At 61.0% G+C, this 26,754-nt stretch overlaps 2 protein-coding genes across 3 annotated transcripts in view; both read left to right on the top strand.

The window, feature by feature from the left end:
- Positions 1 to 799: 799 nt before the first annotated feature.
- On the top strand, positions 800 to 8,595 carry CNN2 (calponin 2). 2 transcript variants are annotated; one of them, XM_024134394.3, is made up of 7 exons: positions 800 to 951; positions 4,780 to 4,901; positions 5,421 to 5,487; positions 5,586 to 5,723; positions 6,642 to 6,758; positions 6,910 to 7,056; positions 7,617 to 8,595. In XM_024134394.3, exons 1-7 carry the CDS (start codon positions 889 to 891, stop codon positions 7,890 to 7,892), a joined length of 930 nt encoding a protein of 309 aa, XP_023990162.1. In that variant the 5' UTR covers positions 800 to 888; the 3' UTR covers positions 7,893 to 8,595. The 2 variants fall into 2 exon arrangements, with proteins under 2 accessions (XP_023990162.1, XP_023990163.1); XM_024134395.3 differs by lacking the exon at positions 6,910 to 7,056.
- A 742-nt stretch (positions 8,596 to 9,337) lies between these two features.
- The window catches only part of ABCA7 (ATP binding cassette subfamily A member 7), an 18,628-nt gene continuing 1,211 nt past the window's right edge, over positions 9,338 to 26,754 (top strand). Inside the window, 46 exon segments of the mRNA XM_055082745.1 lie at positions 9,338 to 9,445; positions 10,701 to 10,889; positions 10,977 to 11,070; positions 11,248 to 11,376; positions 11,379 to 11,388; positions 11,468 to 11,586; positions 11,738 to 11,814; positions 12,116 to 12,196; positions 13,110 to 13,226; positions 13,415 to 13,576; positions 13,718 to 13,935; positions 14,235 to 14,411; positions 14,765 to 14,984; positions 15,125 to 15,346; positions 15,438 to 15,639; positions 15,927 to 16,037; positions 16,270 to 16,290; positions 16,293 to 16,376; positions 16,379 to 16,439; positions 16,799 to 16,928; positions 17,029 to 17,185; positions 17,359 to 17,496; positions 17,675 to 17,859; positions 17,949 to 17,994; positions 18,256 to 18,485; positions 18,742 to 18,790; positions 19,246 to 19,350; positions 19,427 to 19,578; positions 19,802 to 19,930; positions 20,013 to 20,107; positions 20,285 to 20,572; positions 20,813 to 20,845; positions 20,959 to 21,136; positions 21,665 to 21,834; positions 22,205 to 22,382; positions 22,616 to 22,688; positions 22,691 to 22,730; positions 23,018 to 23,108; positions 23,110 to 23,163; positions 23,256 to 23,307; positions 23,310 to 23,378; positions 24,111 to 24,240; positions 24,312 to 24,432; positions 24,507 to 24,569; positions 25,601 to 25,735; positions 26,196 to 26,323. Of these exon segments, the coding sequence (XP_054938720.1) occupies positions 10,824 to 10,889; positions 10,977 to 11,070; positions 11,248 to 11,376; positions 11,379 to 11,388; positions 11,468 to 11,586; positions 11,738 to 11,814; positions 12,116 to 12,196; positions 13,110 to 13,226; positions 13,415 to 13,576; positions 13,718 to 13,935; positions 14,235 to 14,411; positions 14,765 to 14,984; positions 15,125 to 15,346; positions 15,438 to 15,639; positions 15,927 to 16,037; positions 16,270 to 16,290; positions 16,293 to 16,376; positions 16,379 to 16,439; positions 16,799 to 16,928; positions 17,029 to 17,185; positions 17,359 to 17,496; positions 17,675 to 17,859; positions 17,949 to 17,994; positions 18,256 to 18,485; positions 18,742 to 18,790; positions 19,246 to 19,350; positions 19,427 to 19,578; positions 19,802 to 19,930; positions 20,013 to 20,107; positions 20,285 to 20,572; positions 20,813 to 20,845; positions 20,959 to 21,136; positions 21,665 to 21,834; positions 22,205 to 22,382; positions 22,616 to 22,688; positions 22,691 to 22,730; positions 23,018 to 23,108; positions 23,110 to 23,163; positions 23,256 to 23,307; positions 23,310 to 23,378; positions 24,111 to 24,240; positions 24,312 to 24,432; positions 24,507 to 24,569; positions 25,601 to 25,735; positions 26,196 to 26,323 (5,390 nt within the window). The 5' untranslated portion in view covers positions 9,338 to 9,445; positions 10,701 to 10,823.

Raw genomic sequence — 26,754 nt, 5'->3', positions numbered from 1 at the left:
TTATCTGTACAAGCTGGCAGCTCCTATTGAGTGCCAAGTGTGTGCCTGGCCTGGTTCCCTTGGCAGCCTCAGCCCTACCCCCAAGGCATCTCCTGACTTCAACTCTCTGTTGTTTCACCCCCTTCCCCATTCCCCACCATCCCTCAGCCCAGAATTGAAGGCCCCTTCACATCCCCTACTTCCCCAACCTATCAGATTGATCCCTACACGATTTCAACCACTGACGGTCCCTCCAGGTCTTTGCATGTTCTGCCAGGAACACTAATCCCTTTTGGACTGGCAAACTCCTACTCATCCACCAAAGCCCCAGCACCAATGGCCCCTCCTCTGAAGAGCCTGCCCTAGTTCCCTTGCTACCTATCCAGCTAGGAGAGTTCCCGGAAGGGGACCTAGACTGGGAGGCGCCTCTAAGTGGCAGAGAGGGGGTTCCTCATTAGTGTCCCAAGGGAATTAGGGTCCCACCCAACCATTCCCCCCTGCCATCATCGTGCAAAAGGGTAAACTGAGACCCAGAAAGGGTGAGAGAGCCGCCTGGGGGCTCCCAGCAGGGAGAGGGTAGGGGTGCCGGGTCTCGGCGGTGCGGGGCCCCGGTCCCTCCCTGCCTCAGTCTCCCGTGGGTTCAGAGGGGGCGGGACCCTCCGGGCTTCTGGTGACGGGGTGCTGCGCCGGGGCGGGGGTCGGGCGGTTGAGGGGCTCAGGAAGCCCGCAGCCGCAGGAATCCGGCGCCGAGCGGCCTTATAAGGACATGTGCGCCGGGCGCCAATCAGCGGCGGGGGCGGGGCGCCGGGTCCGCGTCCCCCGCCGGCTCGCCTGCCAGCCCTGCCGTCCGTCCGTCCCGTCCCGTCCCGTCCCTTCCCGTCCCTTCCCGCGGCGCCGCGCCCGCCAGCCATGAGCTCCACGCAGTTCAACAAGGGGCCCTCGTACGGGCTCTCGGCCGAGGTCAAGAACCGGGTGAGTGAGGGGCGCACCCCCGCCCCGCCAGCCCAGCCCGTCGCACCCTCCGCTGCTGCAGGGCGGGCGCCCCGCCGGACCCCCAGCGGCGGGGGCGGCCCTCCTCCTCTCTAACCTCTGGGGGGTGCCCCCGAAGCTCCCCCAACTCGGCGGAAGCAGTGAGGTCTGTGCTCTGGCAGCCCCAACATCTGGGAGCGGTGGGGTCTAACCCCTCCCCCAGCCCTGCTCCTCCAGCCCTCGCCCGCCTGAAGCCCCCAGTCCACGACTCTCAACCCCCCAGCCCTGGGCCCCTCCAGAGCTTCAAGTCCTGAGAAGGCGCGAGGGAACCCCAGCGGCCCCCTTCTCATCCCCCTCCCCCACTTCTGCTTTTGGGGCCAATTAAGCTTAGGGGAGGGGAGGGGAAGGGGGCGGGCCGGGTGTTTGCGAGAAGCCCGTTGGCCCCCCCCAGGAATTTCCTGACCTCTTACACCTGGGAGGCGGGGCACCCAGGGGGAAGGTGGAGTTGAGGGGGCCCGCCTTCCACCCCGCCCCCCCTGCTGTTCCCTTCCACATTCTCTTTGTCCCCGTCTGACAAACTTTAAAGGGATAGCAAAGGCGTCCGCAGGACCCGTGGGGTCCCCTGAATGTGACCCTAACATGTCGGTTTTGTAACTTGCAAACGCGGGCTGGGACCTGGGGACACACTTTTAAAGAAAGCACTTGTGGTTCTGGCTCAGAGAGAGGGGCAGGCACTTCTGCAAGGCCACACAGCAGGGTCAGCGCACCTAGGAAGAGAGCAGAGGATGATCCCAGCCCTGAGGGAGGTCCTAAGCCTGACCCGCAAGGGTCATCCCGCTGGAAGGGAGTTTGTCACCCCTGTCCACCCGACGCGCACACACCGCCACCTGGGAGTGTGGTCCCACAGCGGCAGCCGCCCCGCCGGGAGCCTGCCCGGGCACGCCGGGGACACAGCCCTGCCAGCCCCAGGCCCCTGCCCGGTCGGCACTCCAGGGCCTGCAGACACGAGGGAGAGTTTCCGCATCACCTCTGTGAGCCCCAAGGAGCCTCCTTCCAGCCCGTTTGGGAAGTCGAGGGACCGAGCATGGTCACTGGGCGAGCTCCCCGTGATTCGCCCTTAAACACATAATTCCCCACTCCAGCAATGAGGCCACGGTGAGGAGGGGGGTGTTTACGGGCCCCACCCAGCGCCAAGATGGTCTAAGACCCCTGGTTTGCACACGGGGTTCAGAGACGTCGCTCAAACTGCCCAGAACCACACAGCTGGCCAGAGGCAGAGTCAGTCAGGAGGACTCGAACCCAGACCTGCCGCAGCCACTGCCCCACGGCCACTGGTCCTCCTGGCAGTCCAGGCATCTCCCCTGAGGCAGCAGGAAGTGGGTGAGAGTACAGCACCCCAGCGGGGTGGGGGCCGCTTCCTGCGATGGAGTGCGTGGAGCCAGGTTGACATCTGCCCTGTCGGGGATGAGGTCAGAAGGCTCCCTGTGACCAGCCCTCAGTTTGCAGGTCTGGAGAATGGGCGGGCCACCCTGGAATTGGAAACCAAGTTCCTGTGGCTTCTCAGCCACTCCCCATCCACTTTACCAGCTGCTTGAGAGGAGGGAGACCGGGGGCCCTCTCTGCCCAGCCCCCCAGGCCTCAGTCCCCCACCCCACCATGGCCCGGAGGCAGGCTGAGGTCCAGTGTATCCCTCTGAGATCCCCGGCCGGCTGGGGGGCCTGCACCACTGGGAACAGCTGGTCCCGATTTAGCAGGGAGGCAGCGGCTGCATTCCTGGCAGTTTGCGGTGGGGAGGAATGTGCTGAAGGCTGGCTGGGCATCGGGGAGGAAGACAGCCTCTGTGGGCGGGGCTGAGCCAGGCGCCTCTGCTGGGACGCTGGCCCCCTGGCCCCTGGGAGCCGTCGGGGACGGGGCCCAGCTGGGCAGGCGGACCAGGCGTCCAGACCAGCCTGCCTGCTTCAAGCTCGGCTCACGTAATGACACCCTCTGCTTCCTCCAGACCTGCTGCTCCCGGCCCGCGGGAACCCGAGGAGACCCGCGGGAACTAGAGACCCGCAGGAACCAGAGACCGGGCAGATGGGGTTAGGAGGCCAACCTCCCGCCTTTGTGTCCCCTGTGCTCTGGGCGGCTCAGCCCTGGTCTTGCATCTGGGGCTTTATATGCAGGAAGCAGGAAGCGGCGCCCAAGTTTGGGAAGCCTTATGAAAACAATTCAAACATAAATGGGGAAACGGAGGCACAGGGTGAAAACTTTCCATGGTCATGGGGAGCTGGGGGCAGAGCTGGGAGGAGGACTTGGGGCTGCAAAGGCAGCTCTGGGTCCCTGTGCCCTCCGGGTGTGTGGAGGAGAGGAAGAGAGAGGGGCAGGGATGGCGTGAGGAAAGGCGGGCAGGGGTCTGGGGTCGAAGCTCACCCAGCTGGGCAGCCAGGTCCTCAGCTTCTTACCACCCCTCCAGGGAGCCGCCCTGGGGCTGCCCGCACACCACACCGTCCTGGGTCTCCCTGGGTGCTGTGAGATGCTGTCGTGGGGAGCGGGGAGTGTTGTGTCTGTGGACAGCAGTGAGCGCTGATGCAGGACCATGAGCATCTTTATCCAGAGACAGCCTGAGCTGGACGGCGCGGCTTGCAGTGAGGATGGAACTTGCAGTGAGGATGGAACGGCTTGTAGTGAAGATGGAACGCAAGCTAGGAGATAGATCATATGGCAGAAGGTGGAGAAAAGCTAGAAAGAAAATAAAGCAGGGCTGGGGGTGGGGGGGATGAGGAGGACTGTCATAGCCAGGTGGTCAGGGAGGTCCTCTCCAAGCTACAGCTGGAGTGAAGGGAGGGACCCAGCTGTGCAAACATCTGAGTCCAAAGTGACAGCATGTGCAAAGGCCCTGAGGCAGTAACTGGCCCTGTGGCCAGTTCAAGGGGCAGAGAAAGGTTTGGTGGTTCCTTAGTAAGTTAAGCTTAGGATTATTTTGTGACCCAGCAATTCTACTCCCTGGTATATACCCAAAAGAATTGAAAACACGTGTTCAAATAAGACTTGTAAATGGATGTCTATAGCAGCTTGATTCACAAGAGCCAAAAGGTGGAAACAGCCCAAATACCCACCAGCAGGTTAATGGTTAAACACGTGTCCCTCCCCACACGGGAACATCACTCAGCCATGAAAATGGGTGAAGCCTGACACTCACTACGGTGTGTATGGACCCTGAGACCACGATGCTCAGGGAGAGAAGCCAGACACAGAAGGACACACAGGGTGTGATTCCATTGATGGGAAACGTCCAGAACAGGCCAATCAACAGATACAGAGAGTGGGTTCATGGTTGTCAGGGGCTGAGGGCAGGGAGGAGTGGGAGGTGGCAGCTTATAGGGACGGGCTTCCTTTTGAGATGACGGAATATTCTGGAACCAGACAGAGGTGATGGTTGCACAACCTGGTGAATGTACTAAATGCCACTGATTTATGAGCTTGAAAATGGTACCTCTTGTGTGTTTCTCAACACAATTTAAAAACAACAGAGAAAGGCCAGTGTCTCTAGTGCTGGGAGACCAGGGAGGTGGCGGACGTGGGGGCAGATCCTTCCGGCGCCGTGTTGGCTGCCCTGTGGGGTTTGACACCAGTGAAAGTAGATTAGCCCCGACGATTGTCAGTGAGAGATTTGGGGTGGTTTATCTGTGCTGATGGGAAAGGGTCTGCTTGGGTGGTGTGGGGACCTCCAGGCCCCTCGGTCTTTTCTTCCCCTGGAGCCCTGAGCCCTGCCCCATTAGGAGCTTCACTGGGCTCCTGCTGGGTATGTGCTCACGCCAACACTGTGCCCTCTGCCCTCTGCCCCTCCAGCTCCTATCTAAATATGACCCTCAGAAGGAGGCAGAGCTCCGAAGCTGGATCGAGGGACTCACTGGCCTCTCCATCGGCCCCGACTTCCAGAAGGGTCTGAAGGATGGGATCATCTTGTGCACGTGAGTGCGTGTATCCGCATATGCTCATCACCCTGACTGTTCTGCACAATGAGGTCACGCTCCACGTGCTGTGTGACACCTGCTTGCTTTTCCTGATGGGTCTCTGGTCTTTCTTGCTCTTCTTCCTTTTTCTTGTGTTACTGCTTTGTCTAGGATCTCTAACGGGGAGCATCCTCTCGGGAGAGCCTATAACATTTCTGGAAGACCTTCTTTGCTGCGCCCTATTCAGCCGTGGTTCAAACATTCCATGGTTTGCACCTTAAAAGTGTTAATGGAAATTCCCAGATTCACTCCCCAAACTTGGTGGTTCTGGATTATACTCCCAGCGCTGGTTATTATCACTCTTTGGCATCTTTGCGTCTTTGGTGGGTGAAGACTGGATTGCAAGAGGGGAAACTGAGGCCCAGAGAGATGCAGTGAGGTTGGCCAGGAAGGCATGAATTAGTCTCTTGGGTCTCTGAAGTTCTCCTACCTAATGGAGGTTCCCCTTTCCCCACCATCCCATATGTACCCCCCCAGACTCATGAATCAGCTGCAGCCAGGCTCAGTCCCTAAGATCAACCGCTCCATGCAGAACTGGCACCAGGTGAGGGACGGGGGTGGAACGAGGATGGGGCAGGGGGACCCTATCTGACGGGTGGGTAGACCGAGGCCCCTCACTATCCTTTTCCTGCTTCCTCCCAGCTAGAAAACCTCTCCAACTTCATCAAGGCCATGGTCAGCTACGGCATGAACCCTGTGGACCTGTTCGAGGCCAACGACCTGTTTGAGAGTGGGAACCTGACACAGGTGCAGGTGTCTCTTCTCGCCCTGGCCGGGAAGGTGAGGCCCAGAGAGGGGCAGCAGTCTACCCAAAGTAACACAGCGAGCCAGGCGGGGATTTTCAGATGCTGTTCATTCATTCCTTCACAAAGATTTCTGAGCGCCCACGAGGTGCCGGGCACTTTGGATCCAAGGGTAACCAAGGCAGACACAGTCAACCCCTTTATGGGCAGATAACGAACAAATCTCCATTTTTTTATTTACAAAAAATTTTACGTTAGAGCATTTTTAGGTTCACAACAAAACAGAGTGGAAGGTACAGAGACTTCCCGTCTACCCCCTGCCCCCACTCATGCACAGCCCCCCCTACTTTACATAATCAGTGAACCTCCATGGACATCTGTTAACACCCAGAGTTCCCATTAGGGTTTGCTCTTCAAATCATTGTTTTACAAATTATACCTCGTGAGAAGTGCCTTGAAGGAGAAGAAAGCATTAGGCCGATGTCTAGGGTCTAAAACAGACCAAGACGGGCTGGAACAGTGTTTCAGGAGGAGGAGGTTTTCATGTCAGGGAACTGTGTTCTGAATGGTGCTTTCAGAAGCCCCCTGCGGCTGCCACGTGGGTAGTGAGGTGGGGAGACCAGGGAGGAGTGGGGGACAGGCGTCCAGGGGAGAGACCATGGCCGTGGCCTGGCCGAGTGGCTGGGGCTGGGTAGAAGGAGGTGATGGAAGGTGAGAGAGATAGGAGGCGAGGACGCCCCCTAAAATTCTTGGCCTGTGCAGCTGTAAGGCTGGGGCTGTCATTGCCTAGGGAGGGAAGGCTGGGGGCCACGGGGCTGCTGAGCCCGAGGCGGCTGGTGCGGGGGGGCAGGTTGCAGCCAGATACCTGGGCCTCCCCTGGGCTCACACACCCCGGGCCTGGCTGGGGGGACCCGGCTGCCCCTCCCTGATACCCCCACCCCCTCTTTCCCCCCAGGCCAAGACAAAGGGGCTGCAGAGTGGCGTGGACATTGGCGTCAAATACTCGGAGAAGCAGGAGCGGAACTTTGATGATGCCACCATGAAGGCGGGCCAGTGTGTCATCGGGCTCCAGGTGGGTGCGCGGCTGCTCCAGCCCCAGGGTGCACGGGTGGCGGGCTTGTGATGCGACCCAGGCCCTGTCTGGCCTGGTGGCCTCTCAAGTTCGGGGCAGGGTCTGGAGGCCTGGTGGGGGCAGCCTGACCTCTCCCACCTGCGTCCTGCAGATGGGTACCAACAAATGTGCCAGCCAGTCAGGCATGACGGCTTACGGCACCAGAAGGCATCTGTACGACCCCAAGAACCATATCCTGCCCCCCATGGACCACTCGACCATCAGCCTCCAGATGGGCACAAACAAGTGCGCCAGCCAGGTGGGCCTCCCCAGTCCCCCCGGGCCCCCACCCACCTTACCAAACCCTGAGGGCTCATCCGAGTCGCTGAGAGCCTCTCCCGCTGAAAAGCCCACTCTGGGTTTCCCTCCTGCCCCTCCGGCCGTGCCTGCTCTGACTCTGCCTCAGCCTGCTGCGTGTCCCAGGGGAAGTCACTAACCAGCTCTGTGCCTCAGTTTCCCTCAAAGTTTTGCCCAGAGGCCCATCCAACTCTTGATATTTTTAGACCCTGCAGTTGTCACTTTTCCTGCTATGTTCGTGTATCAGTGTGATGCTTTTGGAGCATTCAGGTCCTGGCAGGCCTGAGCCCCAGCCTGGGGAGCTTCCTGGCTGGCAGGGAGAGCTGCACCCAAACACCAGATCTACTCAGCACAGAGTCAGAAAAGAGAGGGTTCTGAGCAGGGCTTGGAAGGATCCGTAGGAGTTTGCACTGTGAGTGCAAAGACAGGGAGGTGGGAAAAGGTATGGGAATTTAGGGGAAGTTCTCTGGGGCCTCTGTTTCCCTTTTTCTTCCCTCCCTGATGCCTCTTCTCTCTCTCCAGGTGGGCATGACGGCTCCAGGGACCCGGCGGCACATCTACGACACCAAGCTGGGGACAGACAAATGTGACAACTCTTCCATGTCCCTGCAGATGGGTTACACGCAGGGCGCCAATCAGAGCGGCCAGGTCTTTGGCCTGGGCCGGCAGATATACGACCCCAAGTACTGCCCGCAAGGCCCAGCGGCCGATGGGGCTCCAGCGGCTGCTGGAGATGTCCCAGACCGGGGGGAGGCCCCAGGGTACCCCCCCTACTACCAGGAGGAGGCGGGCTACTGAGGCGCCCATGCGGGCTGTCTCCCATCATTGCCCCATCCGGGTTTTCGTGTTTTTCTGTGTTTTTGTCTCATTTTTCTTACATGTCTGAGTGCTGCCAGCTGAAGGTCTGGGGAGAAGGGGTGAAGGCCATATCCAGATGCACGTGGGGTGGGGGTCCCCGCCAGGGCACCTCCAGTCATGTTTCCCAACAGGCTTTGGGCCAAGTTGCAGGGGAGAAAGACAAAACCCGGGCAGGGAGGGGGACTGACCCCAAGTGGTTTCCCGTTGCTTATTCCCTTCTTCTCTTTTCTCTGCCGATCAGTTTGTGGTTTCTGTACCCACAGAAGTTTCAGGCCATTTTAGTGAAATGAAAATACTTTCTTTTTCAGGGGAATGGTAGGGGGATGGTGGAGGGGGCTCTTGGGAGAAGGTCGGGCCACAGGGCCTCGTGAGGTACTGGATTTCCCTAGGACTCTCAGACCACCAACGCTGGCCCCTCCCAGGGGCCCAGTGGGGACACTGAGGCCCAGGCAGGATAGTGCAGTTCTGAGTTGTTGAGGCAAAGCCAGAAGCCCCCCATACTTGTCCCCACACCCTACCAAATACTGCACAGGGACCCCCCACCTGGAAGCCCTCCCGGGGACCAGCCCCTGCCCAGGAGCCCTGGGACCAAGAAATAATGTGAAATACCGACTGTGGACCAAAGGAAATAAAACCTCTTTTTCGGAAATGAAGGTGCTGGAGTTGGTGCCCAAGACAGCCTGGGGGACGGTGCCTGGCTTGGATACCTTCTGGGGTCCTGGGATCTGGGGGTGGGGCATAGGGCAAACCTCTAAGTAGGTCCTCAGGACGGCGGCTTCATCCGGCCTCCAGGCCTTTGTGCATTTACTCGTCCCCAGAGTTCTCTCCTGGCAAACTCCTACTCATCCTTAAAGCCCCAGCGACAACAATAACAAACTCTCCTTTAATGGAGCCCTTCCCACCCTTCTCACCTTTCCCAGCACCTTCAGAGCTGTGGATCCACACACTTGTTTCATCAGGATCTTGTGAACTATACCCAATTTTCTGGAGGGGGAAACATCTGGAGGTTTCTTCCAAATTGGGGTCACCATTGTGACCCAAGTTTCTAATCTTAGAATGTTGAGGGCCCCCTCCCCCTTCTGCCATCGCCTGGCCCACTGTAAGGACCGAGGAATGTTTGTGGAATGGATGAATGAATGAACAAATGATGACTAGTCGAACCCCCGTTTTCTGGATGGGCAAATGGAGTCCCAGAGTATTAGGGCGAGTTTGGCTAGGACTGGGGTCCCACCAGGGAGAGTGGGGAGAAAGGGACCGACCTCCTGAGACCAAGAGCTGCGGTATTGCAGGCGGCTATGCAACTTGGGAAGACAGCCTGGCCGGTGTGCTCGGAGGCCAACCCGCGTTGGCTGAGCCGGGCTCCCCTCTTCCTTGGGGTGCTGCAGCAAGAGGCGAGCGATCCCTTTAAGAAACCCGGCTCGGCGCGGCCCGGCTGTGACCCCGCCCCCCCGTCGGCGCGCGCGGCTCCGGCTGGCCCGGCCTCTGAGTGGCGGGTATGGAAGCCAATGGGAGCGGACGGGGCAGGGCGGGACCTGGCCGGGGCGCGGGCGCCGGACTCCAGGTACAGGTCGCTGCCGCGGTGCCGCGCCCGCTGCGAGGGCTCTTCTTAAAGGAGCCGCTCTCCCCAGCCTCTGTCGGGCGGAGGGAGGGGGGCAAGAGCTGGGGGCTGGGACGGTGGGAGCGTCCCGGAGAGAGAGGAAGGCCCTGAGACTCGAGGATGCAGGGGTGCGAATGGGTGGGAAGGAGGCAGATTCCGTGGGAAATCAGGGGTGAGGCCCGACTCCAGACTCTTACTCACCTTCAGGAGTGTCCCGGAGAGAGAGGAAGGCCCTGAGACTCGAGGATGCAGGGGTGCGAATGGGTGGGAAGGAGGCAGAGTCCGTGGGAAATCAGGGGTGAGGCCCGACTCCAGACTCTTACCTTCACTCCCTGCCAGGGAGTGTTGGGCACGGCAGAAGTTATCACTAAGTCTCCACGGGGAGGTATGGGCATCAGACTCACCAACCTACACCTGCAGCCCCTCTCCCCATTGGTAGGCCACTAAGCTTTCTGCCCCGTTTTACCAATACAGAAACAGAGGCTGTTCCCCGCAGGTCGCACTTGTAAAGCAGAGTCCTGGATTGAGGGTCAGGGGTCCTGGGTCCACTCCCTGCCCCTCTGGCGGCCTCAGTTTCCCCATCTGTACAATGATGAAGTAGGCCAGGCTGGACAGTTCCAAGCAAGTGACAGGACCAGGAATCGCTGGTTCCAGGCGCTGCCCCTGCTCTTTACTCATTTTCTGGATCTCGTGGGTCTTCTGAGCGGAAGAATACTACGTGAGGGGAGGGCAGAGCTGGGGCCCTGCCTCCAGCTGGGTAACTTGCCTGTCTCTCTGGGGGCCTGGGGTGGCCCCTCTTCCAGCCAGTCGTGTAAAATACTCGTTGCTATTATCATTGGAGAAGAGCGCGCGGCGGTGAGTGGGGGAAGGGAATCCTTCCCCGAGTTAGGGATGAGGCTGGGGGACAGGACCTGGAGGCCCCACCAGTGGGGCTTAGGGTGGAGCCTGGTGAGGAAAGAGTTAAGCCTAGGCTCCACCCCCTGCAGGATTAATTTATCGCCTTTGGGCCCCCAGCTGCAGCTCTGGGCCCCGCAACCAATCAGATGCGAGGACGGATTCGGGCAGGGCTCCCATTGGCTTACTTACTCCGCCCCTCTGGGGAGACAGGAACCCCTTTAATTAGCGCGTACTGTTTACTCGGCTCTAAGCAGAGCTTCCAGGAACGCTGCGCGATGGAGAGATGATGAGGTTCAGCGAGGAAGAGGGAGTTGCCCACAGCCACACAGTACGTCCTCAGCCTGACCCCTCAGTCCTGTCTCCTGTCCATTCCCACCATGGCCTTCTGGACGCAGCTGATGCTGCTGCTTTGGAAGAATTTCCTGTACCGCAGGAGGCAGCCGGTAATGTCTGGTCGGGTGGGCCAGGGAGGGGCGGCCCGGGCGCCCTCCACGGTCCCCCACTCCCCCCTGCCTGTTCTGCCCCCGCAGATGCAGCTCTTGGTGGAGCTGATGTGGCCGCTTTTTCTCTTCTTCATCCTGGTGGCCGTACGCCATTCCCACCCCCAACTCGAGCAGCATGAATGTAAGCCTCCCAACGTCCAGCACTTTGGGGTTAGGGTTAGCAGTGGTCACCCTGTGCACAGGGGCCCCAGTGAGAGTCCGGAGCACAGGCCGGGCACTCGAATAATGGCTGAGAGGGGGCACTCTGTCGCCGGGGCTGGGGACTCAGGCGAGAAGCCCACGTCCGGCGTCCCCGCAGGCCATTTCCCCAACAAGCCGCTGCCGTCAGCGGGTACCGTCCCTTGGCTCTAGGGCCTCATCTGCAACGTGAACAACACCTGCTTCCCACGGCCCATGCCTGCCGAGGAGCCTGGCATCCTCAGCAACTTCAGGACTCCCTGTAAGCCAGCGGGAGCGGCCGGGTGTGTGTGGGTGGAGAGCCGCCCAGCCACCGCCTCGCGCCCTCTCTCTGTCCCCAGGGTCTCCCGGCTCCTGGCAGTTGCCCGCACTGTCCTGGGGGGCCCCAGGGCCCACAGGGTGCTGGCTAGCCTGAGGCAGCTGATGCCTATGCTGAGGGCTGCCCGTGGAGCAGGAACAGGTGAGAAGGCAGGGCCCGTGGCAGGCAGGGCAGGGCCGGGCTCTGAGCGTCCACCTGCCTCCACTTAATGGGCTGTGAAACAAGCACGGGGTGGGGCGTGTCTCGGTTTAAGCTTTGCCTAAGCCTGGGCTTCTGTGCTTTACTTCCTCAGCCTGGCCACAGCTGAGTGACCAGCCCAAGGAGGGACCGTCCCTGGCCACTGAGCTGCTGAGGACACTGCTGCAAGGGGTGAGGTGGGGCAGGGCAAGGCCAGCTGGACCCCAGGACGCTATTCTCATGGAGTCCCGCCCTGCCCCTCGTGGGCCAGCCTCCAGGCCTTTGCCTGGGCCCTCCCTGGTGCCTGGAATGATATCCCTTATACTCCAGCCCTAAGACCTTGAACAAGCCCATGTGCCTCTAGCAGCCTCAGTTTTCCTGTTTGTAAAATGGGGCCTATGATAGTATGGACCCCCTGGGAACTTGGCAAGGTACTGGACCCCTAGTGAGACAGCAGTGAACGTCGTTGTCACCTTGTCATCTTTCTCCCCAGGAACCCCTGGCGTTTGTGCTGGGCCAGGCCCAGGAGTCCTTAGACAGCCTTGTGGAAGCAGCAGAAGACCTGGCCCAGGAGGTAAGAGGCCCGTGCAGCCTCTATCCCAGCCAGGAAACTGGGTGGGCTGCCTGGAAGCGGAGGTGACAGGGCAGCCCCAGGCACCTATCCTCGGTAGGTTTCGGGGGGCATTTGGGCAGAAAGAGAGGGAGAGGGTGCTCCTGGCAGAGTCCCCTGCCCTGGTTAAGGCTTGGCGGTGGGACCACGTGGAAGGGAAGCCTGCCCAGGCCCTCTGGTGACCCGTCTCCAGCTCCTGGCACCGCCCGGCCTGGTGGAGCTGTGGGGACTGCTGTGGAGACCCCAAGGGCCAGGTGGCCCCCTGGAGGCAGTGGCAGAAGCCCTGTGCAGTGCTAGGGGGCCCAGTGAGCCGGGTGGGCCCTCCGTCACCTGGTACGAGGCCAGTGACCTGAAGGAGCTGGTGGGGCAGGAGCTGGCGCGGGCCCTGCCACAACACAGCCTGAGCGGCCGAGCTGGCTTCCCAGCCAGGGAGGTGGGGCCGGGACGTGGGCGGGTGCAGGGCCTCATGTTGCACCCCTCGGTGCTAGGCTCCACCCGAACTGAGCTGATGGGGGCCCTGGACGCCCACCCCCTGTCCTGCCGGCTCTGGAGGCGCATGAAGCCGCTGGTCCTGGGGAAAGTAGTGTTCAGCTCACGGCCCAGGTGACGGTGGGAGGGGTCCCAGGTCCTGGCCTCAGACCAGGGCGGGGAGGGCCAGGCCAGAGGGAGGGCCCTGACCAGGAGACGGGCTGCCCCTGGGCTGGGTCCGGGAAGCGGGGTCTAGAAGGGGTAGGAGTTTGCCAGGTTGCAGGCAGTGCTCAGAGGCACAGGATGGAGCAGAGGAGAGGAAGCAGGAGGGGTTGGCAGGGGTCCTCAGAGGAGGGAAGGGTCGTGAACAGGCAAGGCTGGCATAGACCTCGGCGCCCGCCTCCTGCAGGTGAACCGAACCTTCCAGGGGCTGGCGCTGTTGAAGCGCATCCAGGAGGTGTGGGAGCTGCTGGGCGCCCCGCTCTTGAACTTCGTGAACGACAGCGCCGGTGTCGCGCGGCTGCAGGTGGGGCCAGGACGCCGGGCAGCAGAGTCATGCCCTGCTGAGGATTTGGGCAAAGGGCAGGGCCTTCTGGGCAAGGTTGTGGAGCTGGGAAGTGGTATCCACGGTGAGCTCTGGCCGCAGGGATGGGAAGAGGGGTGACAGGCCCTGAATGCCCGATACAGACTCCCACCTTCCCCGACACCCCCCAGAGGCTCCTGTAGATCACAGGAAGAAGGCAGCCAGGAGCTGGAGGCCAGGACCTGGGGAAGGCTCTTCGTGCCTTTCTGAACCCCCGAAGTGGTGGCTGCAGCTGGCAGGAGGCCCATGCTGATGTGGGACACCTGGTGGGCACACTGGGCCGTGTGATGGAGGTGAGGGGCCGCCCACCTGGGGAAATCTCTCTGAGGGGAGGGGCAGCCCTGCTGTGGGACTCCTAGGAGGAAACGCAGCTCCACCCTCAGGTCCAGAGGAGGACCCTGGGACCTCGGACCCACGCCCAGGCCCCTCCGCAGTGCGTGACTCTGGACAAGCTGGAGGCTGCGCCCTCACAGGCTGCCCTGGTGGAGCGGGCCCTGGAGCTGCTCTCCAAGCACCGTTTCTGGGCCGGCGTCGTCCTCCTGGGGCCCGAGGACTTCCCGGACTCCTTGCAGTCCCCAGGCCCTGGCCATGCGCGCATCAAGATCCGCATGCACATCGATGACGTCACAAGAACCAATAAGTTCAGGGACCGGTGGGGGGCCTTGTGGGGCGGGGCCGAGGGAATGGGGATGCCAGGGAGCATCCCACCTACCAGAGACTTTGGTAGGTGGAGCCCAAGACTCCTTAGACCAATTGGGACCTGCGGTGGGCGGAGCCTATGGTGTGAAGGGGGCGCGGCCAAGGGCTTGGCAGGCGCGGCTCAACGCCTCAGCTTCTGCGATAAGATTAGAGCGCTTGGCAGGTGGGGCTACGTGCGTAATTGAGGAGGCAGGTGAGGGCGGAGCTAAAGTTGTGATGGGCAGGTCACAGCCACTCCCATACTCCCCTCAGATTTTGGGACCCCGGTCCGGCTGCTGACGCGCTGATGGACCTGCGCTACGTGTGGGTTGGTTTTGTGTACCTGCTGAACCTGCTGGAGCGCGCAGCTGTGCGCGTGCTCACTGGAGCCGCGCCCCGCGCCGGCCTCTACCTGCAGCAGATGCCCTACCCGTGCTACGTGGACGACGCGTGAGCGCCCCCTCCTCACTCATTCACCCAGATGCCAGATCCCGGGTCTCAGGGTGCGGCCAGGGTTCCGTTTGTAATATTCACGCAGTCAAGGCTGAGAACTACAGTTTAGAGGGACCACTCCCCGTGACTTGTAGCGGGAGGAGCAGGGATTCCTGAGGGTCGGGGGTCTCCGGGAGCTGGGAGAACATGGCCTAACAGCCGGAACCCTGAGGTGCCATCAGGTGTCTGATGATAAGGGAGGGCAAATGTCCTCGGCTGGCCTCACCTTGGGATCCCAGGGCGCGCACCGTCGTGCCAGATGGGGGCAGCGCGGGGTCTCCGGCCTCCACCCCAGCTGCCCACTGCCCCAGGTTCCTGCGCGTGCTGAGCCGGTTACTGCCGCTCTTCTTGACGCTGGCCTGGCTCTACTCGGTGGCGCTGACCGTGAAGGCTGTGGTGCCTGAGGAGACGCGGCTGCACTACACGATGCGCGCCATGGGGCTCAGTGGCGCCGTGCTTTGGCTGGGCTGGTTCCTCAGCTGTCTCGGGCCCTTCCTTCTCAGCACCGCGTTGCTCGTGCTGATGCGCAATGTGGGCACACCCCGGCCTTCCCGGCTCCAGAATGGGTGCGCGTGTACTCGGGAGGGTAACAGGCAGGGGGCGCCTCGCGGGGCTGCGCGTCCCTGGGCGAATCCATGCGCTCCCTCCAGCTGCCTTTGCCTTCCCTGCAGCTCGGGGACATCCTCCCCTACAGCCACGCGGTGGTGCTCTTCCCGTTCTTGGCGGCTTTCAAGGTGGCCACGGTGGTCCAGAGCTTCTTGCTGAGCGCCTTCTTCTCCCGAGCCAACCTGGTAGCCGCCTGCGGGGGCCTCGCCTACTTCGTGCTCTATCTGCCCTACGTGCTGTGCGTGGCCTGGCGGGACCAACTGCCCGTGGGCGGCCGTGCGGCCGCGGTGAGAGCCGGGTCGGGTGGGGTGCGGGGGTGCAAGGCACCCTCAGCTGCCCTTGCTTTCCACCCACCTACACACCTGCCCCAACCCGCAGAGCCTTATGTTGCCCGTGGCCTTCGGCTTCGGCTGCGAGAGCCTGGCACTGCTGGAGGAGCAGGGTGAGGGCGCGCAGTGGCACAACGTGGGCACTGGGCCTACAGCCGATGTCTTCAGTCTGGCCCAGGTCTCGGGTCTTCTGTAGCTCGACGCTGTGCTCTACGGCCTCGCCACTTGGTACCTGGAGGCCGTGTGCCCAGGTGGGCCGTAAGAGGTGCACCGGCGCAAAGGAGGCTGGGCTGAGGGGCGGAGCCCAGGATGGGGTGGGGCTTAGGGTTCTGGAAGCCGGAGGTGAGAGGGTGGGGATTCCTGGCACCTGAGCACATGCACACAGGTGGCTGCGTTTGAGGGATGTTCTGGGGCGGGCGGGCGGGCGGGGCTTCCCGATTACTTCCTACTTGTATGCCCTAATCCCAGGGGTATGGCCAGCAGCCGGCACACTCCAGGGGAATGGGCTCAAGGGATAACGGAGCACCCCTCCCCACAGGCGAGTACGGGATCCCCGAACCGTGGAACTTTCCCTTTCGGAGGAGCTACTGGTTTGGGCCTCAGACCCCCAAGGGCCCCGCCCCGCCCCCTGTCCCACAGGACCCCAAGGGTGAGGCCCGACAGACCTTATCAGGCACTTCCCTGTCTGGATCCCCAGGCCCCCCCAAAACCCAGGTTCCTGTGAATCCCAATCCTCTGGACACCCCCAGTTCTCCAGGCCCCCTGAGGCTCCCCTAACTCCTATAGACCCCTGCCCCACAAGTCCCCGACTCCACAGACCAGCTTGAACGGCCCCTAGGACCCCGGGGGCTCCCATGGCTGAGTCTGCCCTCCTTCCTCAGTGCTAGTGGAAGAGGCACCCCCGGCCTGATTCCAGGGGTCTCCATATGGAGCCTGGAAAAGCGCTTTCCTGGCAACCCGCAGCCGGCCCTGCACGGGCTCAGCCTGGACTTTACTGGGGCCTCATCACCGCCTTCCTGGGCCACAGTGGGGCTGGCAAGATGACCATGCTGTGAGCAGCCGTCGCTCCCCTCCCCCCAGTTCCTCTCTCCCCACCCCCCAGGGCCTCAGCTTGCACGCCTGTTCAAGGGGAAGGACATCTGGGGTCAGAAGGTCCCTGTCTGTACAGTGAGGGCAGGACACCCCCTCCCCAGTTCACTTTGGATCCCCCTAAGTTCACTTTGGGTACACAATAGGTAGGCGATAAGTATTTTCTCCGAACCTCATTTTCCCTCCCCTGTAAAATGGGAACATAATACTCCTTCGGTCTGGGCATACAGTAGGTGCCCTATATGTACTGGTGCCTCTTCTCTGGGAACCTCAGTCTCCCCCTCTGAAGGAGCAGCTGCTCTGCGATCCCTGCACCCCCAGGTCCATCCTGAGCGGCCTCCTCCCACCCACTGCTGGCTCCTCCTGTGTCCTGGGCCATGATGTCCGATCCAACATGGCAGCCATCTGGTCCCACCTGGGAGTCTGCCCACAGTACAGTGTGCTGTTTGACATGGGCATCTCCGTGGGCCTGGGGCATGGCAATGGGGGGCTGGGTGCTCTCTGGGCCCCTGCCCACCATGGTAGCCACCCTGTCTTTTGCCTATGGCTACAGGCTGACCGTGGATGAGCACGTCTGGTTCTATGGGCAGTTAAAGGGTCTGAGTGCAGCTCCCGTGGGTCCCGGGCAGGACCGTCTGATGTAGGATGTGGGACTGGTCCCCAAGCGGCATGCACAGACTCACCACCTCTCTGGGGAGGAGCCTCTGGGTCTGCAGAGATGAGGATGGGGAGGGGGCTAGGGCTTTATCCTGAGGATGGTGGGATGCCAGAGGAGACAGGAACCGAGGTCCAGGTGGGTAGGGAGAGGCACGGGGAGAAGGGAGGTAGCCCTGCCCAAGCCTGTGGGTCCTGCTGAGATCCCAACCCCTGTCCCAACCCAGGTGGGATGCAGCAGAAGCTTTCAGTGGCCATTGCCTTTGTGGGTGGCTCCCAAGTCATTATCCTGGATGAGCCCACAGTTGGTGTGGACCCTGTTTCCCATCGAGGCATTCAGGAGCTGCTGTTCAAATACCATGATGGTAAGAATTGGGGATTGCCTGAGGTTCCCCTGGATTCTGCTTGAGAGGCCAGAAGATGTTTCTGACAAAGAGGTGTTGGGGGATGGGGTTTTGAGGGATGAGTAGGAGTTCACTGCATGGGGCAGAGACCACAGCTTCGGCAGCCTGATGGCATGAGTGGGTTGGGTCCCATGCCCAGATCACACATTGATCCTCTCCGCCCACCACCTGGATGAGGCAGAGCTGTTGGGAGACCGTGTGGCAGTGGTGGCGGGCGGCCGCTTGTGCTGCTGTGGCTTCCCACTCTTCCTGCGGCGTCATTTGGGCTCCGGATACTACCTGACACTGGTGAAGGATCCCCCAGTCCTGGCCACCAGCAAAAAGGTGAGGGCTGGAGCTGACCTCCGACCCCTGGCCCTCAAGGCTCTGGCCAGCCCTGATGGCCATGGCAGTTGGTGCCCCTCTGCCCACAGGGTGACACTGACTTGAAGGACAGCATGGATCCTGGGCAGGAAAGGGATTGGTTCAGGGCAACAGGGCTTCACAACCCCAGGCTTGACCCCTGACCCCGGGCTGAGCCAACACACGGACCTACTCCTGGACTCCGACCCTGGGTGGACTCTGGCTCTGACCCCGGGTCAAGTCCTGCCCTTGGGTACCTAATCCTGACGTCCTCTGCCCTCAGGGACAGGTCCCTCATGGGTCACCCAAGCCCCTTCTCCAGGGGGGCAGGGATAAGAGGGGCACAGCAGGAGCCAGGCCCGCCCACGCCTCCAGGACCCCCGACATGCCCGACGGCCTGCCCAGGTGTGGCCCAGCTGCTGGCCCTGGTGCAGAGCCACGTGCCCGGGGCACGGCCGGTCAAAGAGCTGCCACACGAGCTGGTGCTGGCGCTGCCCTACCAGGGCGCCCTGGACGGCAGCTTCGCTAAGCTCTTCCGCGAGCTGGACCAGCGGTTGGCGGAGCTGGGACTGGCCGGCTTTGGGATCTCTGACACCAGCCTGGAGGAGGTGTGGCTCCTGGGGGAGGTGTGGGGGTGCCGGGAGGAGGGCTGCCTGGAGGAGGTGGTGCTTGGAAGGATGAAGAGGAGTCTGCCTATTGACAGCTGGGCGTCCCAGGGCGGAGGCAGGGCGCACACAGAAACCTGGAGACTCAGGGGCCCTCCGGGAGGCCTGGGGACCCCCAGTGTATGAGGGGTGGTGGCTCTCGAGTCCCCCTCCCTCCCCTGTGTCCCCAGGTTCTGAGCCCCCTGCTTTGTCTCCCCAGATCTTCCTGAAGGTGGTGGAGGACTGTGCTGTGGACACAGGCCCAGAGGGTGCAGCCGCAGGTCCCTGTCCTGATCCCTCACCCTGGTCCACAGTTGGACCTGACTTTAGACCAAGTCCCCATTCCCGGCTGACGTGGCCTAAGGCATAGCCCTGACCTCCACCTCTGATTCCTGACTTCTCCATTGTGAGCCTTGATGTTAGCCCAGACCCCAGGCTGTAACACTGACCCTGACCCTGACCCCGACCCCGACCCCAGCACCGGTAACAGGCCCAGAGGGTGCAGCCGCAGGTCCCTGTCCTGATCCCTCACCCTGGTCCACAGTTGGACCTGACTTTAGACCAAGTCCCCATTCCCGGCTGACGTGGCCTAAGGCATAGCCCTGACCTCCACCCCTGATTCCTGACTTCTCCATTGTGAGCCTTGGTGTTAGCCCAGACCCCAGGCTGAACACTGACCCCGACCCCGACCCCGACCCCGACCCCAGCACCGGTAGCTCCGCAGATGGTAGGCCCAGGCAGCACCCACGCTCAGGCATTGCTCATCTGGACGCGACTGCAAGGCTCCAGATTCCGCCAGAGGAGTCAGCCCTGGAGAATGGGGGGCCGGGTGAGTTGTCCCCACCCGGCCCTGTGGCCCCTCCTGGTCCCCAGGGTAAGAGCACTGACCCTCCCATCCCTCACAGCAGGATCTGCCCGAGACACAGGCTTGCAGGGCTCTGGGCCAGACGCCACAGGCTGTGTACAAGGCTGGGCGCTGACCCACCAGCAGCTCCGGGCCTTGCCTCTCAAGCGCTTCCTGCTTGCCCGCTGCAGCCGCCGTGGCCTGTTCGCACAGGTGAGGGGGGCCAGGCACCAGGGAGGGCGCGTGGGGGACGCTGAGTGCCTGTTCTCCGCTCTGTGACCTAATTCAACAACCTAACCCCAGGTGTATCCCCCACTCTGAACACTTGTATTGAGAGCACTGGGGAGCCATGGATGGTTCTAGAGCGGGATCAGGGAAGGGTGCAGGCCAGCCTGGAGGGCAGACCGGGAGGGCAGTTGATGGGGTGGTCCTTCAGATTGTGCTGCCTGCTCTGTTCGTGGGCTTGGCACTGGCGTTCAGCCTCATCATGCCTCCTTTCGGATACTACCCGGCTCTGCAGCTCAGTCCCAGCATGTACGGCGCCCGAGTGTCCTTCTTCAGGGGCGTGCAGAGGAGAGGGGCCTGGTGGTGGGAGCGCCAGGGGCCTGTGGGCACAGCCCTGACCTGCGTCCCCTTTGCGCAGTGAGGATGCCCCAGGAGACCCTGAATGTGCCCGCCTGCTCGAGGCGCTGCTGGAATAGGCCGGCTTGGAGGAGACTTACCTGAAAAATAACTCCAACAGGTGAGGGCCTGCCAGCCTGGACCTTTCTCCTCTCTGGCCTCAGTTTCCCTATCTGGGCTCTGGCCAGTGGACCTCAGGGTGCCTCGGGTATCCCCCATGCCTGCTTGGGAGCTGGGCGCCCCCTCATTCCAGGAGCCCTGGAAGCCGGGTGCTCCAGCCCTGCACCCACCCCCGCAGGGCACCTGAGTGTACACAGCCTGCCGTCTGCCAGTTCTCGGTGCCCGAGGTTCCTGCAGATGTGGCTAAGGTCTTGGCCAGCGGCAACTGGACTCTGGAGTCTCCTTCCCCTGCCTGCCAGTGCAGCCAGCCTGGTGCCCACCGCCTGCTGCCCGACCGTCCTGCTGTGGCCAGCGGCCCCCCACCTCCCCAGGCACCGACCAGCTCGGGCAAAGCGGTCCAGAACCTAACAGGCCGGAACCTGTCTGACTTCCTGGTCAAGACCTACCCACGCCTGGTGCGCCAGGGGTGAGCACTGCCCTGGACTTGGCGTGCCCGGCCGTAGCACGGGTCCTCGGGTGGAGGAAGTGTTCTGGTCCTGGGGGAGGTTGGGGAGAGGGGGATGTCCAGCCTGGGGTTCCCGGCTGGGGCCTCCTGGGAGCCCTCCATGCCTCATCCTTTTTATTTATCTCACTCAACTCAATTCCCCAGCATCTCTCTGTCTCTGTCTCACTCATCTTTCTGTCTGTGTGTCTGTCTCTCTCACAGCCTGAAGACCAAGAAGTGGGTGAACGAGGCCAGGTGAGGAGTGTCCCCTGCCTGGGTTCCATTCCTGTGCCCTCTGCCTGCCTGCTGGGGGACCTGCCATCCCATCCTCCCCGACCCTCAGCTGCCCCTCCTCCACTGTCTCACAGGTATGGGGGCTTCTCCCTGGGGGGCCGAGACCTGGGCCTGCCCTCGGGGCTTGAGGTTGGCTGCTCTGTGGAGGAGCTACAGGCACTGCTGAGCCCCCAACTGGGCGGAGTCCTCGACCGCATCCTGAACAATTTCACAGCGTGGGCTCTTGGTCTGGACATTCAGGATGGCCTCAAGGTGGGAACTGGAAGTGGTGGGCTGGCGCTGCTGGGCGTAGGTCTCTCAACTCAATTCCCCAGCATCTCTCTGTCTCTGTCTCACTCATCTTTCTGTCTGTGTGTCTGTCTCTCTCACAGCCTGAAGACCAAGAAGTGGGTGAACGAGGCCAGGTGAGGAGTGTCCCCTGCCTGGGTTCCATTCCTGTGCCCTCTGCCTGCCTGCTGGGGGACCTGCCATCCCATCCTCCCCGACCCTCAGCTGCCCCTCCTCCACTGTCTCACAGGTATGGGGGCTTCTCCCTGGGGGGCCGAGACCTGGGCCTGCCCTCGGGGCTTGAGGTTGGCTGCTCTGTGGAGGAGCTACAGGCACTGCTGAGCCCCCAACTGGGCGGAGTCCTCGACCGCATCCTGAACAATTTCACAGCGTGGGCTCTTGGTCTGGACATTCAGGATGGCCTCAAGGTGGGAACTGGAAGTGGTGGGCTGGCGCTGCTGGGCGTAGGTGTGACCCCAGCATGCTGACCCCTTGGCCCTGACCCTACCACAGATCTGGTTCAACAACAAGGGCTGGCATGCCATGGTGGCCTTTGTCAACCGAGCCAACAACGCTCTCCTACGTGCCCGCCTGCCGCCAAGCCCCGCCCGCCGTGTCCACAGCATCACCACGTTCAATCACCCCCTGAACCTCACCAAGGAGCAGCTGTCTGAGGCCACGCTGTGAGTCCCCCAGCTCTGTGTATCCCCCCAGCCTCAGTTGGTTTCTCTGTTGTTTGGGGTGGTGGGAGTTGGATTTACGTTCTGCCATGCTCTTGCTGTATAAATGGGGAACAGGAACTGCCCCTCTCCGCTCCCTAGGCCAGGATAACGGGACATCATCAGGCTCCATGGGCTCCAGTCTCCCCTAGCTGCCTGCTCATCCTCGTCACATCAACTTTTATCCTACTAGAGACCTGGAAAACCTCTCCTTGCCTAATGACCCGAAATGGCTCAGGCCATCTCCCCAATCTGTGCCCAGCCTTGAGGACCTCCGTCCCATCAGTGGTGTGCACAATTCCCCTCTGAACAGCTCATGTACCCTTGCCCCCAGGATGGCCTCCTCAGGGGACGTGCTTGTCTCCATCTGTGTGGTCTTCGCCATGTCCTTTGTCCCGGCCAGCTTCACTCTTGTCCTCATCGATGAGTGTGTCACCTGAGCCAAACACCTGCAGTGTGTGGCGGGCCTGCCCCCCACTCTCTACTGGCTCGGCAACTTTCTCTGGGACATGGTGCGGGGACTGCCTAGAGGGGTGGGGGCCCCGCCACCACTTGCCACTGCCCTTTCTGGCCCTTTCTGGGCAGGGACTTGTCTAGAATGGCCCAAGTGAAGTCTTGGGGATTGTGGGAGACCTCATGTCCTGCTACCCAAAGCACAAGGAGGAGGTCAGGGTGGGGCACAGTGCCGAGGGTGCCAGTTCCCACCCCTGAACACTGAGGGGGGAAACTGCCATCTCCAATGCAGTGTAACTACTTGGTGCCAGTGTCCATCATGGTGCTCATCTTTCTGGCCTTCCAGCAGAGGGCGTACGTGGCCCCTGCAACCTGCCTGCCCTCCTGCTGTTGCTACTACTGTATGAGTGAGGCCCCTAGCCCTTCAGGGCTTTTCCTTACTGACCCCCCACCCCACCAACACTGTTGAGGGAGATGGGGCTCTGTAGAAGCTCCTAAGGAGAGGGTATGGAGCTCTGAAGTGACCCCAAGTGTGATCTAATTCAGTGGTGTGCCGAGGTGGCCTTAAAAGCTCATCTTGGCCTGATCCATGTTATAGAGGCCTACAACACAGAATTAGGAAGGGAGATCTGTATTCCTTTCAGGGCTGCTCAGCCCCTGTCTGGCAGTAACAGTGGCTCCTGTTACCCCTCAGCTGGTCAATCACACCGCTCATGTACCCAGCCTCCTTCTTCTTCTCCATGCCCAGCATGGCCTACGTGGTGCTCACCTGCATCAATCTCTTTAATCGGCATCAACGGCAGTATGGCCACCTTTGTGCTCGAGCTCTTCTCTGATCAGGTGGGACCAGACAAGGCTGGGCCTCAGGCTGGGGTTGGACTGGGCATAGGCCTCGGCCCCTTACCCACCTCCTTATTCCTGCCCCTGAGTAGAAGTTACAGGAGGTGAGCCGGATCCTGAAACGAGTCTTCCTTATCTTTCCTCACTCTGCCTGGGCTGGGGGCTCATCGACATGGTGAGGAACCAGGCCATGGCTGACGCTTTTGAGTGCTTGGGTGAGAACTTCCCTCCAGGTGGGGAAGTGCCAGATGAGAGTCAATTCTATAGGGTAGGTACAAACAGTAGCCCCAGGAAGAGACCTGGAGGTCTTAGGTGGCCCCAAAGGGCTGGAAGGCCAAGTTAGACTTGCAGTAAAGCAGCCATAAGATCTAATTCCATTTGGTCACATCGTAAGAGGTCTAAGGCCCTAAATAAGGGAGGTGCTGATACCGCTCTTTTTTTTTCTTTTCTTTTTTTCTTATATGTATATTTTTAATAGGTTTATTTTATTTATTTATTGGCTGTGTTGGGTTTTCGTTGCTGCGCGAGGGCTTTCTCTAATTGCGGTGAGCGGGGGCTACTCTTCGTTGCGGTATGCGGGCTTCTTACCGCGGTGGCTTCTCTTGTTGTGGAGCATGGGCTCTAGGCGCATGGGCTCAGCCGTTGTGACTCACGGGCTCCAGAGCGCAGGCTCAGTAGTTGTGGCACATGGGCCTCATTGCTCTGTGGCATGTGGGATCTTCCCGGACTAGGGCTCGAACCCGTGTCGTCTGCATTGGCAGGCAGATTCTTAACCACTGCAGCACCAGGGAAGCCCCGATGCCGCTGTTTTCCATGCCAATTAGACCCCAGTTGAGTGGCCTATTCAGCTTGGTCCTTTCCCTTAAGAACCCAGGGTGACCTGAATGGGGAGAGGCCCAGAAACCAAACCCCTAAAATGACCCAATCCCTCCTTCATGTCCTCACAGGAGATGAGCAGTTCCAGTCACCCCTGTGCTGGGAGGTGGTCGGCAAGAACCTCTTGGCCATGTTGATACAGGGGCCCATCTTCCTCCTCTTTACACTCCTGGTGCAGCACCTCAACTGCCTCCTGCCACAGTCAGTGGGGACCACGGAGGGTGGTAGGGGCTGGGATCTGGCTTTGGGCCCACTCATGTCTCTGTCCTCAGACCCAAGCTGAGGCTGCTGCCCGCCCTGGGAGAGGAGGATGAGGATGTGGCCCATGAGCGGGGACGGGTGGTACAAGGAGCCACCCAGGGGGACGTGTTGGTGCTGAGGGACCTGACCAAGGTGGGTGCAGAGTGCTGGGTTGGGCGGCTCCCATTGGTCCACCCACCTTTCTCATGGACCTGCATCCCTCCCAGGTGTACCCTGGGCAGAGGACACCGGCTGTCGACCTCCTGTGTCTGGGGATCCCCTCTGGTGAGGTAAGTCCAGGGTGGAGGTCCTGGTGCAGGGGTGAGAGGCTGCCCTACTGTGCACCCAGTGCTCTTTACTGTGTTTGTGCCTACCTCCTTCTGAACACCTACTGTGAGCCTGTTGCCCTTTATTGAGCACCTACTGTGTACTTTTATTGAGTACCTACTGCCTGCCAATATTTGAAGTCCTATTTTGAGCCAACAAATCTCATTAAGCACCTACTGCATGCTTACATTTATTGATCCCTACTGTGTGCAATAAGGTATAAATAAGATCCTAGTGAGGACAGATTTATTATTGCGCATCTATTGGGCTCCCATACATGGGCCTGCTACCTTAATCAAGCACCTACTATGTGCCAGCACTTATTGAGTACCAGTTGTATACACTAAAGCATTACTGAGCCCCCCTTGTATGTACCAAAAGTGTATTGAATGTCACCTTTGTGATGATCAACTTTTATCAAACCAACAGCATTTATTGAGCCCCTACTATATATGTATCAAGCACTTGCTAACAACTAATATTTGGTAGGCACCTGCTTTGTACCAGTTCACATTCAAGCAATTGCTCTGTGCAAACTTTTCTGCTGTGGGCCGTTTACTGGCCACCTTCTAGGGGCTGGCACATACCTGTGCACACGTGTCGTGTGTTAGTGTTGTAGTCACTCTTTAGCAAGTGCCTACTGTGTGCAGCCAACCTCTTCACATTGGGCTGACTGCACACCCAGCATGAATTCTCACCAGGTGCCATTGCCATCAGGGACCCACTGCATGGCAGGAAACATTCTGAAATCTCCTGCCTCGATATTTATGGAGCACTGGCTGTGTGTGACCTTTATAGGATACCTACTGCGTGCCAGGATTGATTAAATACATGCTGTGTGCCAACAAGAATTCCTGCTATGTGACAGCTTTATGCCTACCCCCACACCCCAGTATCTGCCCCAGGGGTCCCCTTGTCCACAGCCCTCCAGGTGGAAACTGAGTAACCCACCCCCAGAAATCAGCTCTGCTCCTCCGACTTCATCCCGCCACAGACAGCAAGCTCGGGCCTGGGGTGCCTGGGCCTCCCTCAGTATGCGGACAGGCCCGTAGGCACCTACAGCAGAGGCAACAAGCGGAAAGTGGAGACAGCCGTGGCTCTGGTGGGGGATCCAGCTGTGGTCTTTCTGGTATGTGAGGGGGGGGAGGGCAGGGGTGTGTGTGCGCAGAGTAGGGGTGGGGTGGGGCCACGCTTAAGCATCTCCCCGCTCCCGGGACGAGCCACCACTGGCACGGACCCCGGCGCACGGCGTTTCCTCTGGAACAGCCTTCTGGCCGTGGTGCTCACCTCACACAGATGGGCCCCAAACCGGACGCCTGGGTCTGTGGGTCCAGGTGCTCCAGCCTGGGGAGAAAGGTGGGCCAGGCCCGAGCTAGAGGCTTTCAGAGCACAGGGTCACAGGGGATGGGGTGGTCCTCCCTTGGGGGAGGATGCCAGGCCTGAGTGGGAGAACACACGGAGGTGGTACCCGGCCCAGGGAACAGAGCAGTCTGGGCCTGACAGGGAGTGTTCAGAGCACGGGGTGGTCCAGAGCTGGAGGGTGAGGGTCCGCAGCAGGAGCAGACCAGTGCCCGGCGCCGCCCGTGCAGGCCTGGCCAGAGCTCACGGCTCCGGGCTCCCACAGCGTGGAGGAGTGTGAGGCGCTGTGCCCGTGCCTGGCCATCACGGTGAACGGGCGGTTCCGCTGCGTGGGCAGCATGCAGCACCTCCGGGGCCGGTGAGCGGGGTGAGGCTGCGGGGTGAGGCCTGGGTGCGGGCAGAGCCGGGTGGGGGTGTAGGTGGGGCCGGAGGGGAGATCAAGCGGGGCCAAGTTGGCTCTCAGCGGGGAAGAGACAAGGATCATGGACTGTCCAGGATGAGAGGGGTGATGAGGCCTGATGGATGGCTGAGGGTGGGTGCATGGGCGGAGACACAAGAGGGTCTGCAAGTGGGCGGGGCCCAGAGATTGGACTGGGGCGTGGCGTGGCGTGGGCGGGGCCTGGGAGAAGCAGGGTTAGAGAAGGGATGAGCATGTGGGAGGGGCAAGGACGAGCAGAGGTTGGGGTCAGGTGTGTTGGGCAGGGGGTCAAGAGGAGCCAGGTATAGGGGTGGGGCTAGGAGAGAGCTGGAGGGTGGTGTGGGTGGGTCTTAGGGAAGAGCGGGCCCCGC

Source organism: Physeter macrocephalus, unplaced genomic scaffold (assembly GCF_002837175.3).
Source record: "Physeter macrocephalus isolate SW-GA unplaced genomic scaffold, ASM283717v5 random_255, whole genome shotgun sequence".
In the NCBI taxonomy this organism is placed as follows: Eukaryota; Metazoa; Chordata; class Mammalia; order Artiodactyla; family Physeteridae; genus Physeter; species Physeter macrocephalus.
This window is presented reverse-complemented; position numbering and strand designations above follow the sequence as displayed.

Bases quoted from the DNA above. Each gene is read 5' to 3' on its own strand.
- CNN2 (XM_024134394.3), top strand. From the start codon at position 889: ATGAGCTCCACGCAGTTCAACAAGGGGCCCTCGTACGGGCTCTCGGCC. The intron at 5,488-5,585 runs GTGAGGGACGGG...GCTTCCTCCCAG, and splicing joins CCATGCAGAACTGGCACCAG to CTAGAAAACCTCTCCAACTT. The intron at 6,759-6,909 runs GTGGGTGCGCGG...TGCGTCCTGCAG, and splicing joins AGTGTGTCATCGGGCTCCAG to ATGGGTACCAACAAATGTGC.